The sequence below is a fragment of the Diorhabda sublineata genome, chromosome 6 (genome assembly GCF_026230105.1).
Source record: "Diorhabda sublineata isolate icDioSubl1.1 chromosome 6, icDioSubl1.1, whole genome shotgun sequence".
Taxonomy (NCBI): domain Eukaryota; kingdom Metazoa; phylum Arthropoda; class Insecta; order Coleoptera; family Chrysomelidae; genus Diorhabda; species Diorhabda sublineata.
The window spans coordinates 33,455,227-33,470,846 of NC_079479.1; the positions used below are offsets into that span (position 1 = coordinate 33,455,227).

At 32.9% G+C, this 15,620-nt stretch overlaps 2 protein-coding genes across 2 annotated transcripts; both read right to left on the reverse strand.

The window, feature by feature from the left end:
* Positions 1-1,526: 1,526 nt before the first annotated feature.
* On the reverse strand, positions 1,527-10,657 carry LOC130445798 (inward rectifier potassium channel 18-like). The gene is made up of 3 exons (XM_056781680.1): positions 10,468-10,657; positions 9,573-9,722; positions 1,527-2,591 (listed from the first exon to the last, which is right to left on the reverse strand). Exons 2-3 carry the CDS (start codon positions 9,716-9,718, stop codon positions 1,544-1,546), a joined length of 1,194 nt encoding a protein of 397 aa, XP_056637658.1. The 5' UTR covers positions 9,719-9,722; positions 10,468-10,657; the 3' UTR covers positions 1,527-1,543.
* A 1,783-nt stretch (positions 10,658-12,440) lies between these two features.
* On the reverse strand, positions 12,441-15,187 carry LOC130445805 (Bardet-Biedl syndrome 5 protein homolog). Its single transcript, XM_056781690.1, has 6 exons — positions 15,124-15,187; positions 14,455-14,603; positions 14,348-14,397; positions 14,063-14,190; positions 13,338-13,575; positions 12,441-12,845 (listed from the first exon to the last, which is right to left on the reverse strand). The coding sequence occupies exons 1-6, from the start codon at positions 15,171-15,173 to the stop codon at positions 12,441-12,443; spliced, it is 1,020 nt and encodes a 339-aa protein (XP_056637668.1). The 5' UTR covers positions 15,174-15,187.
* Between the last annotated feature and the right edge of the window lie 433 nt (positions 15,188-15,620).

Genomic DNA, 15,620 nt, shown 5'->3' on the forward strand with positions numbered 1-15,620 from the left:
TGCAAAAAAACATGTATTTACATTAAAAGAAAAATAATACACCAAAACGTGTGCCTTGGGTTTATAGATATTTAAAACAAATAACAAAAAGATTGCAACTAGTAGAAACTGGAAATAAACTGAAAAATAATAATTAATACTAGAAATCTGGAAAGATTAACTGATGACAATTCTGTAAAATTAAGACAGATAGAATAAAGAAATGTAATTAATCAAAATTAATCATTGGATATCAACACTACAAGGGTTTATGTGTGCATAAATATTTAATCAAATTCAAATAGGCCTGTCTTTTGAATATCAAGTGTAAAATTTGACAATTTTAGATTTATTACTAATAAAATCTACCATAAATAATATTTTTTTACCTTTGAGTTCGTTAACACTTTTGAAAACAATATTATTTGCAACAACTTGAATATTTCTAGACTGATTATAAGACTAAATGTATTTATATTTAGCATAGCACATTTATTTGAAAACTAACTATCAAATTACAAATACTGGTGGTATAACGTTTCATTTTAGTTTAGGAAGGGTTGTTTTGTTGTCAGGTGTAACTTGTACTTACCTGATATTTGATGCTATTGTTGTACAGAATTGGATATTTTGATAAATGTAAGTCAATAGAATTTTAAGAATGGTTTTGAAAAGACACAACCTTTGGTTGTAAAAGGGACAGAATGAGGTTTTTGGTTCCCCCTTTCAAAACGAAATTGTTTATTTACATTCGAAAATACTTCGAATTTATGATATCTTGTTGGCTTTCGATTAGAAATTGTAGTAAGGTCATTTATAAATAGAAATGATGAAATTTTACTAATGTTATAAAAAAATAATCAAAAATTTCACCCTACCGAGCAGCAGTTACATTGAAAAAGCATTGTTTCAGTATTAAATAAAAAATATCATTTATGATTATTTCTCTTTGATTCAACATCAATTTTCTATCATCTAAAAACGATTTTTCCTTTTGGTTCCACTTAAATATCCTTTTGTTCTAATTATTTTGGCTGCTCGTCTCCAAGGTGTAATTTAACTATTTAAAACTTTTTGTAAAGATTATTTTTTGAGAAAGTCTTTGCCCACTCTCACACATTAACAAACAAACAAACAGTTCTATGAAAGTTACTTTTCAAATTTCTTGTCTTCTATCTGAAAAAACGACGCTGCTTTTTGCAACTAACATCTGTGATTTGTCTCTCAAAATTTGTACTAAACACACTGTTTAAACTACCACTGTACCAACACTCTCAATTACACTGTCTGAAGCACGTTTCGATAACTAAATTATCGTCTTCAGAGACTTAAGGTGAACAGTTTACCTTCATTAACTCAATAGCATATTTATCCAGTATATTATCAAATACAAACCTGGCTAGAATTTTTTTCACAACTTCATTACAACACCGTAGTAAAAGTGTATACAAAAATTCGACTCGCTAGTAATTTTTCCGCAGATAAAACCTAAAATGACTGGACTAATGTAGGAGATGGAAGCGAATACTAAAAAAAAAAGATAAAACTAGAGATGTAGTCAAATTTATTGAACTTCTCTCATTAAATGTTTGATACCAGAACTACATCCACTTTTTAAAAGATCTAATTCGGCAGCAGATTGATTCGGAGTGCTACTTTCAATAGTCTCGTCAAATTTAGTATAGTCAATTTTATAACCATTCCTTTTGGTGCAAATAGATATCATTGAGGCAAATCTGTAACCCCATATGATCTCATCGGCTAAATAACTGGATCTAGCTTGCGTTTTTTGATCTGTACTTTCAATAGTACCTTCTAAACTGATGATTATTTCGAAATGTCGTTTGTGTAAATCGTTTTTGGATATATTATATAGCGGCGAAGAGGAATTGATCACGTGGACAACAGTCATTGGCCAAATGAACAGTAGATCGTTCTCGCAATCGTCTATATTAGTAGGCAGTTTCATCAAATAATTAGAAAAATATTCGCCTTCTTTAGAAACTTTTTGTTTAACCATCTGAACTTTCACTTTGGCTTCTATTATTCGACTTCTTTCTCTCATATCGCCGAGCCTTATCATAAGACACAATTTGTTATCTCGCATGGAAATAACGGCGCATTTAGAAAATTGTATTGTTTGAGTTCGATGTTTCGGTCTGGTAAGTTTCGCAAAGAAAACGCCTACAAGAAAAGCGTCTACAATTAGACCAACTACGTTTTGAATACACATCAATATTACGGCATCGATACATTTCTCCGTTGGTCTTTTTTCACCATAACCTGTAGTTTGTTGAGTTTCCACTGAAAATAAGAAGCAAGAGGTGAAATCGTGGATATCCGTCACGCAAGGTGTCCAATTCGAAGCAGCTTGGTGCATCGGGAGATGATTTTCCTCTAGATCTCCATGGTATATTGCTATCAACCACCAAATGATAGCAAATAGCGTCCAAGTTATTATAAAACCCAATGAAACTATTGCGAGTGTGTATCTCCATTTCATATCGATTAATGTTGTGAAAAAATCACGAAGAAATTTCTTTTTTTCTACATTTGATGGAAATATATTACATTCTCCAGTTTTGGATACAGCTCTTACGGAATAATTACTCCTGAAAATGATTTTGTTAACTAAAATAAAGTACATTCTAATTCAAAATATAATAATAGAAGAAATGGATGATAAAACCAGTTATAGAAACGTAGAAGACGAAGTTAGAGGACAAGTAACTAAAGCAAATAAGGTAGAGGGATGTCTTCAGAACGTAGTAGAAACAAAGGCACGATAATCAGACCTATAATGATCTATACGTCAGAAACAAGACCAGAAACATCAAAAACATAATAACTCTTGGAGACCACGAAAGCAATAATGTGATGTAGATAACATTAAAGAATGGGTATCACAGCAACATATAAGTCCTCATCCTCTTTCCATTATCCTCTAATGGATGAAGTGTCTGCATTCATTCAACAGTTGCTTCTGTGCTTCCAATCTTTTCGGCCTTATTTATTCTCATATTTATCAAGGGTTTTGTTTGATCTACCCATCTAGTTGGAAATCTGCCTCTTGGGCGATTGCCTTCTACTTTCCCTTCTAATCGTTCCATTGGTCTCAGGTACTGCAGATAGATGCGGTTTATTCTGGTTAGCAGCCTTGTAAGTGGACCAATTTCTTGTAATACGGATACGTTGGTCCGATGTTCTGTCCTTGATACTAGTCTAGTCTATAAACCCACAATGACAGACTATAGACTGGTATAAATAGCAAGAGATAAATCTCCAATTAAGACACGATGTAGAGGTCGACCATGAAAGAGGTGGAGTGGCATTCTAGAGCCAGGATAAAGAGAGATATTGATGAAGAAACAGGCGTTGGAGATATGGACGAAAGAAGACGTTCAGAAGACTAGAAAGAACACGTTGGGTGCTTAAAAATTAATCTTTTCAGTTAAAAATTTTTTGTTTCTTTATCGTTACTGTGATAATTCTTTGAAGTCTATTCTCATGGAACTAGAATTTGAATTATTGAAAAAATCACCCACACGGGGCCTAATCGGGATTTTGTGACAATAATTTTTCACTTTCAGGCTAGATTTTCCCCCAAGGTCATCGAATAATGATCTCTTATGGTTCTAGCTGCGTTTATAATATAATTCAATCTTTGAACTCTTTTCTCATGGAACCAGGAAATGATTTATCGAAAAAATCACCCTCACGGGCTCTAATCGGGATTTCGTGACAATAATTTTTTATTTTTAGCCTTGATTTTCCCCCAAGGTCATCGAATAATGTTCTCTTATGGCTCTAGCTGCGTTCAAAATATAATTCAATCTTTGAACTCTTTTCTCATGGAACCAGGAAATGATTTATCGAAAAAATCACCCTCACGGGCTCTAATCGGCATTTCGGGACAATAATTTTTTATTTTTAGCCTAGATTTTCCCCCAAGGTCATCGAATAATGTTCTCTTATAGCTCTAGCGGCGTTTAAAATATAATTCAATCTTTGAACTCTTTTCTCATGGAACTAGGAATTGATTTATCGAAAAAATCACCCTCACGGGCTCTAATCGGGATTTCGTGACAATAATTTTTTATTTTCAGCCTAGATTTTCCCCCAAGGTCATCGAATAATGATCTCTGATGGTTTTAGCTGCGTTTAAAATATAATTCAATCTTTGAACTCTTTTCTCATGGAACCAGGAAATGATTTATCGGAAAAATCACCCACACGGGCTTTAATGGGGATTTCGTGACAATAATTTTTTATTTTTAGCCTAGATTTTCCCCCAAGGTCATCGAATAATGATCTCTGATGGTTTTAGCTGCGTTTAAAATATAATTCAATCTTTGAACTCTTTTCTCATGGAACTAGGAATTGATTTATCGAAAAAATCACCCTCACGGGCTCTAATCGGGATTTCGTGACAATAATTTTTTCTTTTCAGCCGATATTTTCCCCCAAGGTCATCGAATAATGTTCTCTTATAGCTCTAGCTGCGTTTAAAATATAATTCAATCTTTGAACTCTTTTCTCATGGAACCAGGAAATGATTTATCGAAAAAATCACTTTCACGGGCTCTAATCGGGATTTCGTGACAATAATTTTTTATTTTCAGCCAAGATTTTCCCCCAAGATAATCGAATAATGATCTCTTATGGCTCTAGCTGCGTTTATAATATAATTCAATATTTGAACTCTTTTCTCATGGAACCAAGAAATGATTTATCGAAAAAATCACCCTCACGGGCTCTAATCGGGATTTCGTGACAATAATTTTTTATTTTCAGCCTAGATTTTCCCCCAAGGTCATCGAATAATGATCTCTGATGGTTTTAGCTGCGTTTATAATATAATTCAATCTTTGAACTCTTTTCTCATGGAACTAGGAATTGATTTATCGAAAAAATCACCCTCACGGGCTCTAATCGGGATTTCGTGACAATAATTTTTTATTTTTAGCTTTGATTTTCCCCCAAGGTCATCGAATAATGTTCTCTTATGGCTCTAGCTGCGTTTAAAATATAATTCAATCTTTGAACTCTTTTCTCATGGAACCAGGAAATGATTTATCGAAAAAATCACCCTCACGGGCTCTAATCGGCATTTCGGGACAATAATTTTTTATTTTCTGCCTAGATTTTCCCCCAAGGTCATCGAATAATGATCTCTTATGGTTCTAGCTGCATTTATAATATAATTCAATCTTTGAACTCTTTTCTCATGGAACTAGGAATTGATTTATTGAAAAAATCACCCACACGGGTTCTAATCGGGATTTCGTGACAATAATTTTTTATTTTCAGCCAAGATTTTCCCCCAAGGTCATCGAATAATGATCTCTTATGGCTCTAGCTGCGTTTATAATATAATTCAATCTTTGAACTCTTTTCTCATGGAACTAGGAATTGATTTATTGAAAAAATCACCCTCACGGGCTCTAATCGGGATTTCATGACAATAATTTTTTCTTTTCGGCCGATATTTTCCCCCAAGGTCATCGAATAATGTTCTCTTATGGCTCTAGCTGCGTTTAAAATATAATTCAATCTTTGAACTCTTTTCTCATGGAACCAGGAAATGATTTATCGAAAAAATCACTCTCACGGGCTCTAATCGGGATTTCGTGACAATAATTTTTTATTTTTAGCCTTGATTTTCCCCCAAGGTCGTCGAATAATGTTCTCTTATAGCTCTAGCTGCGTTTAAAATATAATTCAATCTTTGAACTCTTTTCTCATGGAACCAGGAAATGATTTATCGAAAAAATCACCCACACGGGTTCTAATCGGGATTTCGTGACAATAATTTTTTATTTTTAGCCTTGATTTTCCCCCAAGGTCATCGAATAATGTTCTCTTATAGCTCTAGCGGCGTTTAAAATATAATTCAATCTTTGAACTCTTTTCTCATGGAACCAAGAAATGATTTATCGAAAAAATCACCCTCACGGGCTCTAATCGGGATTTCGTGACAATAATTTTTTATTTTCAGCCTAGATTTTCCCCCAAGGTCATCGAATAATGATCTCTTATGGCTCTAGCTGCGTTAAAAATATAATTCAATCTTTGAACTCTTTTCTCATGGAACCAGGAAATGATTTATCGAAAAAATCACCCTCACGGGCTCTAATCGGGATTTCGGGACAATAATTTTTTATTTTCTGCCTAGATTTTCCCCCAAGGTCATCGAATAATGATCTCTTATGGTTCTAGCTGCATTTATTATATAATTCAATCTTTGAACTCTTTTCTCATGGAACCAGGAAATGATTTATCGAAAAAATCACTCTCAGGGGCTCTAATCGGGATTTCGTGACAATAATTTTTTATTTTTAGCCTTGATTTTTCCCCAAGGTCATCGAATAATGTTCTCTTATAGCTCTAGCTGCGTTTAAAATATAATTCAATCTTTGAACTCTTTTCTCATGGAACCAGGAAATGATTTATCGAAAAAATCACCCTCACGGGCTCTAATCGGGATTTCGTGACAATAATTTTTCATTTTCAGCCTAGATTTTCCCCCAAGGTCATCGAATAATGATCTCTTATGGCTCTAGCTGCGTTTAAAATATAATTCAATCTTTGAACTCTTTTCTCATGGAACCAGGAAATGATTTATCGAAAAAATCACCCTCACGGGCTCTAATCGGGATTTCGTGACAATAATTTTTTATTTTTAGCCTTGATTTTCCCCCAAGGTCATCGAATAATGTTCTCTTATGGCTCTAGCTGCGTTTATAATATAATTCAATCTTTGAACTCTTTTCTCATGGAACTAGGAATTGATTTATTGAAAAAATCACCCTCACGGGCTCTAATCGGGATTTCATGACAATAATTTTTTCTTTTCGGCCGATATTTTCCCCCAAGGTCATCGAATAATGTTCTCTTATAGCTCTAGCTGCGTTTAAAATATAATTCAATCTTTGAACTCTTTTCTCATGGAACCAGGAATTGATTTATCGAAAAAATCACCCACACGGGTTCTAATCGGGATTTCGTGACAATAATTTTTTATTTTTAGCCTTGATTTTCCCCCAAGGTCATCGAATAATGTTCTCTTATGGCTCTAGCTGCGTTCAAAATATAATTCAATCTTTGAACTCTTTTCTCATGGTACCAGGAAATGATTTATCGAAAAAATCACTCTCACGGGCTCTAATCGGGATTTCGTGACAATAATTTTTTATTTTTAGCTTTGATTTTCCCCCAAGGTCATCGAATAATGTTCTCTTATGGCTCTAGCTGCGTTTAAAATATAATTCAATCTTTGAACTCTTTTCTCATGGAACCAGGAAATGATTTATCGAAAAAATCACCCTCACGGGCTCTAATCGGCATTTCGGGACAATAATTTTTTATTTTCTGCCTAGATTTTCCCCCAAGGTCATCGAATAATGATCTCTTATGGTTCTAGCTGCATTTATAATATAATTCAATCTTTGAACTCTTTTCTCATGGAACTAGGAATTGATTTATTGAAAAAATCACCCACACGGGTTCTAATCGGGATTTCGTGACAATAATTTTTTATTTTCAGCCAAGATTTTCCCCCAAGGTCATCGAATAATGATCTCTTATGGCTCTAGCTGCGTTTATAATATAATTCAATCTTTGAACTCTTTTCTCATGGAACTAGGAATTGATTTATTGAAAAAATCACCCTCACGGGCTCTAATCGGGATTTCATGACAATAATTTTTTCTTTTCGGCCGATATTTTCCCCCAAGGTCATCGAATAATGTTCTCTTATGGCTCTAGCTGCGTTTAAAATATAATTCAATCTTTGAACTCTTTTCTCATGGAACCAGGAAATGATTTATCGAAAAAATCAGTCTCACGGGCTCTAATCGGGATTTCGTGACAATAATTTTTTATTTTTAGCCTTGATTTTCCCCCAAGGTCATCGAATAATGTTCTCTTATAGCTCTAGAGGCGTTTAAAATATAATTCAATCTTTGAACTCTTTTCTCATGGAACCAGGAAATGATTTATCGAAAAAATCACCCTCACGGGCTCTAATCGGGATTTCGTGACAATAATTTTTTATTTTCAGCCTAGATTTTCCCCCAAGGTCATCGAATAATGATCTCTTATGGCTCTAGCTGCGTTTATAATATAATTCAATATTTGAACTCTTTTCTCATGGAACCAAGAAATGATTTATCGAAAAAATCACCCTCACGGGCTCTAATCGGGATTTCGTGACAATAATTTTTTATTTTCAGCCTAGATTTTCCCCCAAGGTCATCGAATAATGATCTCTTATGGCTCTAGCTGCGTTTAAAATATAATTCAATCTTTGAACTCTTTTCTCATGGAACTAGGAATTGATTTATCGAAAAAATCACCCTCACGGGCTCTAATCGGGATTTCGGGACAATAATTTTTTATTTTCAGCCTAAATTTTCCCCCAAGTTCATCGAATAATGATCTCTTATGGTTCTAGCTGCGTTTAAAATATAATTCAATATTTGAACTCTTTTCTCATGGAACCAGGAAATGATTTATCGAAAAAATCACCCTCACGGGCTCTAATCGGCATTTCGTGACAATAATTTTTCATTTTCAGCCAAGATTTTCCCCCAAGGTCATCGAACAATGATCTCTTATGGCTCTAGTTGCGTTTATTTTGTGTGGTATATCCAACTTGAACCTAATAACGTCCATCAGATGTATACTCTAGTTATTTACACACAAATTTCTATTCCAGATGTCATTGCAGCATAAACATGTGGTACTACATCTTGTAGTGTGTCAATAAGTTTGATATAAACCTTTTTCTTTGAGAATCCCGAAAAGAAAAATCAAAAACATCACGTAGGAATCTAATAATAATAGTAATAATCTCTTTTCTATTAATAAAATTCACTGTAAAGCCCTGTATGCTTCACTATCGAATAGAATCATTCTGTGAATGAATTTGTGGCTACTTTTAAGTCTTGATATACCTGCGAGATCTAGAGGTGAGATCAAGGAAGTTAAATTTGCTAGATGCCACAAGAACAGTGTCCACAAGAAGGTGTCGCCAAAAACTTCTGGGAATACGTTAGTCAAATTTTTTGCAAATGTATCGTTTATTCTTGATGTATATGAAGGAGCCTCTTTGGAAGGAGAATGTACAAAATTGGAAAACGTATTGTAAACATTTTAAGTTTAATAATAATTTACTGAAATATCTTTTTGGGTTCTTGAACTAACATACGCTGTATAATTTCTTCATATTGATAATTTACTAACAATAGAAAACATTATCCCAGATTAAATAATACAGTCTCAGTAAGATGGAGAAACGGAATGATAAGGAATAAAGGACAGCATAGAAAAGCTGTCTGACATCGATTTTGAAGACTCTATCTCGACTCAAACGATGCCTCTATCAAAACATAACCGATTCAAGTGTACGAGGTAAAGGAGGTGTTTCCAGAGACATCAAAACAGTGATATATCTATAGTATTATAATCTGGAACATTACTAAATGACTATTACAAAAATTGTTCTGTGCAATATTTATTTTCAAGTATATCAGATGTAGAATTAAACTTGGCAACATGACGTATCGTTGAATTTTTATCATAAACTGTACCTTTTATTATCATCGTTGTTCTCTACTAATAAATACTGTTTTCTTGGTCTTTGTTTTACGGTTTTCATTGGTATTTGAACTTCTGAATCGAATTTTCTTTTTTTGTTTTCATTACCACGTTCAATTATTATAGTATCCGGATTCATTTATCTGAAAAATAGTTATATGAATATATAATACAACTACAAACGTTTTATAACAGGTAGACCTTAAGAAACAATCTCTGTTGGGAGATTGAAGTATATTTCGAATAATTACAACTGAGAAGTGTAAATTTTATTAATGAAATCGTGTTAATATAATAAAAATGTTGCCAAATAACCTAACCTTAAAAATCAATCTCTATTTGAACATTAAGGTTTATTTACAACTGAAAATTCTATAGAATCTAATTTTGGTTACATTCTGTTACCATATATTTTTAAAAAAATAGAAATAAATTATTACGTTAATTTAGAACATATTTTAAATAAATATAACTGCGAGAAGTGTAAATTTTATGAATGAGAACGTTGCCAAATCTAATAAAATTTCTTAAACATTATTCATTACTTTGGAACAGGAAATTATGAGAAAAATATATGGAGCGATGAAGAATTGAGATATTTTGAGAATTAGAAGAAATTTGAAGTTCAGTAAACGTGATAAACGTTATAAAAAACTATATGAATACAGTAGTTTGGATATTTGGAGCGAATTAATGAAGAATCGAATGTTTTATTCAGATTATAGCGAATAGGAAATGTGGAGGACCTCCTTGGATGAATATTAGGTTTTTATATTCTTGTTTGCATTTACTGAAATCAGTTTATAGCCAATTTATTTCGAAAAATAGATTTTTTATTATTACTCAAACTAATAATTGACTTTATACTAGAAAAAATATTATACTTACTATTGTTATCAAGTTATTTAAAATATTTTGATAGTATCGAACATTTTTAACGCACTTCCAACAACAAAACTAAATATTTCAGTTTTTCTGCAGCATCTTAAGTTGATTTAAGTCAAGTCAAATGTTGATTGTAACAATTTTGCATTCTTTTATTATCTCGTTAACTCAAATTTACTGTGAAGAAAGGAATGATCCTAATTTGAGGTCGGTGTTTATTATATAAATTTCGGTGTGGGTTGTCACTAACATAACATTAATTCTTTGATAGTAAAATTGAATTTTTAAATTATGGTTAAAGAAAAAATTTGAAATATACTTGTCGACATTACATACAAATAAATTATTGATGTTGAGTCCACGTACACTACTTTTGAAATCAATCAATTGTACTCTGGGAATATTGAATGCAAAATATAGTTTTGGAAGTAAAGTTTTCTATTTTAAAACATCTGTTAAGCCTTGTAGAAGAATGTATTTTGGTGTTTCCTAAAATAAAGATCATAAAACCTGGTAAAATCGATAATACAAACCCAACAAGTTTAGATAGTAGGTAGTTAGTTCTCTCTGATCCTTAACATTGTAAGGACATACCTCCGAAACTGTACTAGAAAAAAATAATCTTCCAATTGATAAAGTATGTAGTTTTTTTACATAAATACACCGTTACCTAATCCATAATCCTAACAGATACCTCAAAAACATATGATTCATTTGTTCGGGTGTAGAAAAACGTTGACATCTCGCAATTTATTTTTGATCTGAGGAAATAAGAAGAAATCATTGGGTGCCAAACAAGGTTTGTATAGCGGATGACCCATTAATTCGATTTTTTGACTGTTTAAAATCGTTTTTGTTTGAATTGATGTGTGAAATATCGATTTGTCGCGGTGGAGAATGATTCGTTATCTGCGTTTGATTCCATCGATTTTTTCAAACACTTTTGTCAAACAAATGCTGGTATACCATTCAGAAATGACCGTTCTACTCTAATGGAATGTTGAATTATTTCCAAAAAACGTGTAACCATTTGCTTCGAACTTTTGCTGGATTCGGCTCAACTTGGAAGACCCATTCAGTCGATTATTAGTCTAGTTTCGGGTTAATATGCATAGATACACGATTTTTTGCCTGTCACGATATTATAGACGTCGTTTGAAGTACGGCGATCCAATGTATTCAGCATTTTTTGGCACCAATCGACGCGAGTTTTTGTTTAAGCAATTGTCAAATTATGTGATATCCAAAGAGAACAAATCAGCCAAATTTTCATGCAACATTGAATATATGCGAGTGGAACTGATACCCAAGTAATCTCAGTTTACGCACAGCATCGATGTGGGTGGCTCGAGATGGTGCTTCATCACCAAAAGTCGAAGCGAGTTGATCGACGCACTGCTGTTGGTTTAATCCAAGTCGTAAAAAACCATCGTACGAAAATAATTTAATTCCATTTTTTGATTAAAATGAATGTTTCAAATATCTGTTAACAACTGGAATAGCATTCGTATTAATGACTTTTGTATTTTTGAATGCTCAAGATTCGATATATACCGACATTAGCTTGAAACCTGAGACACTGGTCGAGGCAAAGCTTATATCTGAAGAAAAAAGAAATATAATAGAACTGCGACACGAAGAGCGAAGTGAAAATACAGTTTTGGAACAGCAAGATCTCTATACTAACACAATTAGTATTAAAATAATCAATAAGAAAGAGCGAATCAGCTAATGCCCTCCAGGAAGTAATGCCAAACGACGGTTTCCACGTAGGAATACAGGTACAAAAGAAATATGAATGGAGTTTTTACCTGGTACTGGTTGGCGGTGCAACTCCCTTCAACTTCAAGAAGAAAAGCTTCCAAAAAATTGGATAATTTTGTATCGAATTTATACTACATTAAAGTAACTTTTCTTTATTTATATTTTTTATTATATTTTATATTTATTATTAATTCAAACTCTTGAAAATAACATTAGGAAGGTATAACTTCCCAAAGCTTTTGCAAAGTATAACCTTCTTTAATAGTTTCAACAGCAAGTCCTAGTTCAGAATTAAAAACCGGCATCCTATCCTTCGTATGTCCTTCGTCTGCTAAATAGTTAGAAATCGAATTGGATATTTCATTTTTATTTTCGTCAAAAGGTTCAAATTCATCGACAATATTATTAAATTTGTGCTCGACTTGACCGGATGACCAGTTGTATTCGACACCAAAAATAGGTTTTGTAGTATAGACGGTATGGAAAGACGAAAGCTCTTTAAATAGTGTCCTGAGTTTTTCTTCTGGTTCTACTTTGAAGCCCAATACGTATAAACCGCTTATTTCGGAACTGGTGATGACAAGAGCCGTTCCGAATTTCGAGTCTCTAATCGAAATCTAAAACAAAACTAAATGGCGTTTCAAAATGTAATACCTTATCTTTCATTAAGAAATTTTAACCCATATGTTTGAATCAAAGATCTAGGTGTTACCCTGTGGAAACTTTGGTTTGGTACCAAGAAACTTTAGACAGTTTACTGAAGTTGAAACCTTATCTGAACTTTTTAATTTGGAACGCAAGCTTGTGTGTATTTTCCCTACTATTTAATAGGGGTTGTGGGGTGGTGTATACATATAAATATTTCCGAAAAACATAATTTAAAAGGTATTTTAGTTGAATTAGAAAAAAAATTGATAACCATTAGTAATTCGTTGGTCATGCAGATGCAGATATTTGAAAGATGCTCTAAATAAGGAAGTTACCAAAGAAGAAGGAAAATGGAAAATAAGGAAGAATTAGGGGTATAAAAACCTTGTTAGAACAATAAAACTACGTAAGTCCAAGTGCCAAAATGATGCTAATTTCTACAAAAAAGTGATAAACTTTACCGTATCTATTTGTAGGAATGGTAATGATATATTAAATCCTTCGTTGATATCGGCGAACCATACAAATCTAACATTCGTTACTATAAAGGTGCCAAGACTCCCTTGATCGCTAGATAAGTTCCATACACCATGAACAGTTGATATAACTTGCTCTAGTGGAAGTATTTTTAATTGCTTATTGTATACAACCGCCCCTCGTAGTTTTAATTCTCTGTATAATTTTGATGAATTGTAAGCTCTAAAACATTGAAAACAGCAAAATGGTCGGCAAATTTGTTAGCCGAAAAGCCAAATATGAACATCGAAAAATTTAGATTTTTTCCCATCGTAATTTACGATTGAGATTTGGTTTAAATGAGATTCTTTTCGCACAAGGCGTTTCCTGGTGATTTTTTCTTTCAAAATAACAACAAACCCTTTCCCAGATATAGATACTGTTCGTTGTACGGTTCAGGACGATTGAAATAGGAAAACTTTGTAAAACAAGAAAGTGTACGCATTTGGTATTCTAAATCGAATCTGTAAGACCGGAAATTTAATTGAAAGTATGATCCTGCAGGACATATGCGGCGATTAAAGGATGGTTCCATCTGAAATTCTGAAAATTTAAATCTCATTGACCATTTCAAAGCTCTTAATCAGAACATTCTCTTGGGAAACTTATCGCGATTCAACTGATGTAATGTTTTGTTTGCATGACGAAGTTTGTTTAGGAACGTACTTACTTATGTACACCCATGACTGAAGTAAAATGTCTGGTATTTCCAGGTACTAAATTGGTAAATATAAATTCGTATCTAGTGCCTTTAGATGCCGTCAAAATTTGTAGTGCTTGAGTCGTACCGCGCAGTCTCTGGAAGTTGAAATTGAAATTAATGGATTCTAGTAAAAAATCATTATTTTTTCAAAAGAGTAGCTTTAACATAATGGTCAACAATCTCCAATAACTATTCCGTATCTCTAATGGCTTCAAAATATGGAAAAATAGAAAATAATAGAGATAAACTTACGGAATTTACTATTTTGTTACTTGTACTTAAAACTGCACCAAATCCGATAGCTAAAAAACAAGTTTTATATTCAAAATTACTGCGATAAATGTTACGTATAAACTTACACAAATTTATACGCGGGCTTGTCGACGAATACCAAAGAATTCTAATATTAGTAATTATGAATTTTCCTCTGTATCCACTGTTACCTTTAGTATCTTCTATATTATCTAATTTGTCTATTACTTTTTCACCATTTATAAGCTTCATTCTTCTATAAAACAAATTTGAACTCAGACAAAAAGCAAAACATTATTTCCATATTTCGATATTTTTAAATAAAATTCATCTACTACCCACTTCGAATCCTGATGGAGTTTTGTATGAGGATGGTTCCAGGAGTACCTAGAGTTTAAACGAGGCAGTAAAACCTGCAAATACCAGCATCGCAGTGGTCTACCAAAATTATTGTGTTTTCTTTGTTGTACCAGGTACTTCTGGGACCATCCTCGTATATACAATGCATAGAAAATGTGTTATTGATCCTGAGGAAACTGAAAATAACGAAAATATAAGAAAATTTTCGAGATAGCCTAGGTAGGGCCGTAGTCAGCCTTTCAAATCGGAGCCGATCATCCCCTTTCTCCAAGTAAGACTTTCATACCACCGAATGGAGGCGTTTCTGTCGAACCAAATTCGGTCAAACATTTCTTGATTCTATTTCTATTTCATCAGAATCAAAAGTTTGACCTTTATTATTTTATTTTATATGAGAGACACAAAAATATACTTACGAATACGGTATATCAAATCGCACTTCTTTATCTTCCCACGTCAATGCCATTTTTTTGAAAACAATTGTATTAAATACAGAATTCTAAAAGATTGAATGAGAATCTACAACAATATATTACATGTTTTATTGATTTAAGAAAGTTGCCTCGGTAACTTGATGATTGTATACAAAGCAAGCACATGGGAATGTTTTGGCCGTACATTTCATCATTATAATATAGTTTATTTCAAATTATTTCTAGTCCAATCAATTTTTAAAACAATTCAACACATAAAAGAGAATATATAATGATAGTTATCTCTCTAGCGTTGAAAGTTTTCTACGCAAAATAAAGCAGAACCTACTCAATTATTGATTATGTGACAATGTTAGACATGAAGACTAATTGTTCAATGTTATAGCGTCCGATGCTTTCTGAGGATAAGAAATGATCAATGTACGTTAAGTTAAGAAGAAGAGGTCACCTTCTTGGTGGACACAGCAGCGATATTGAGC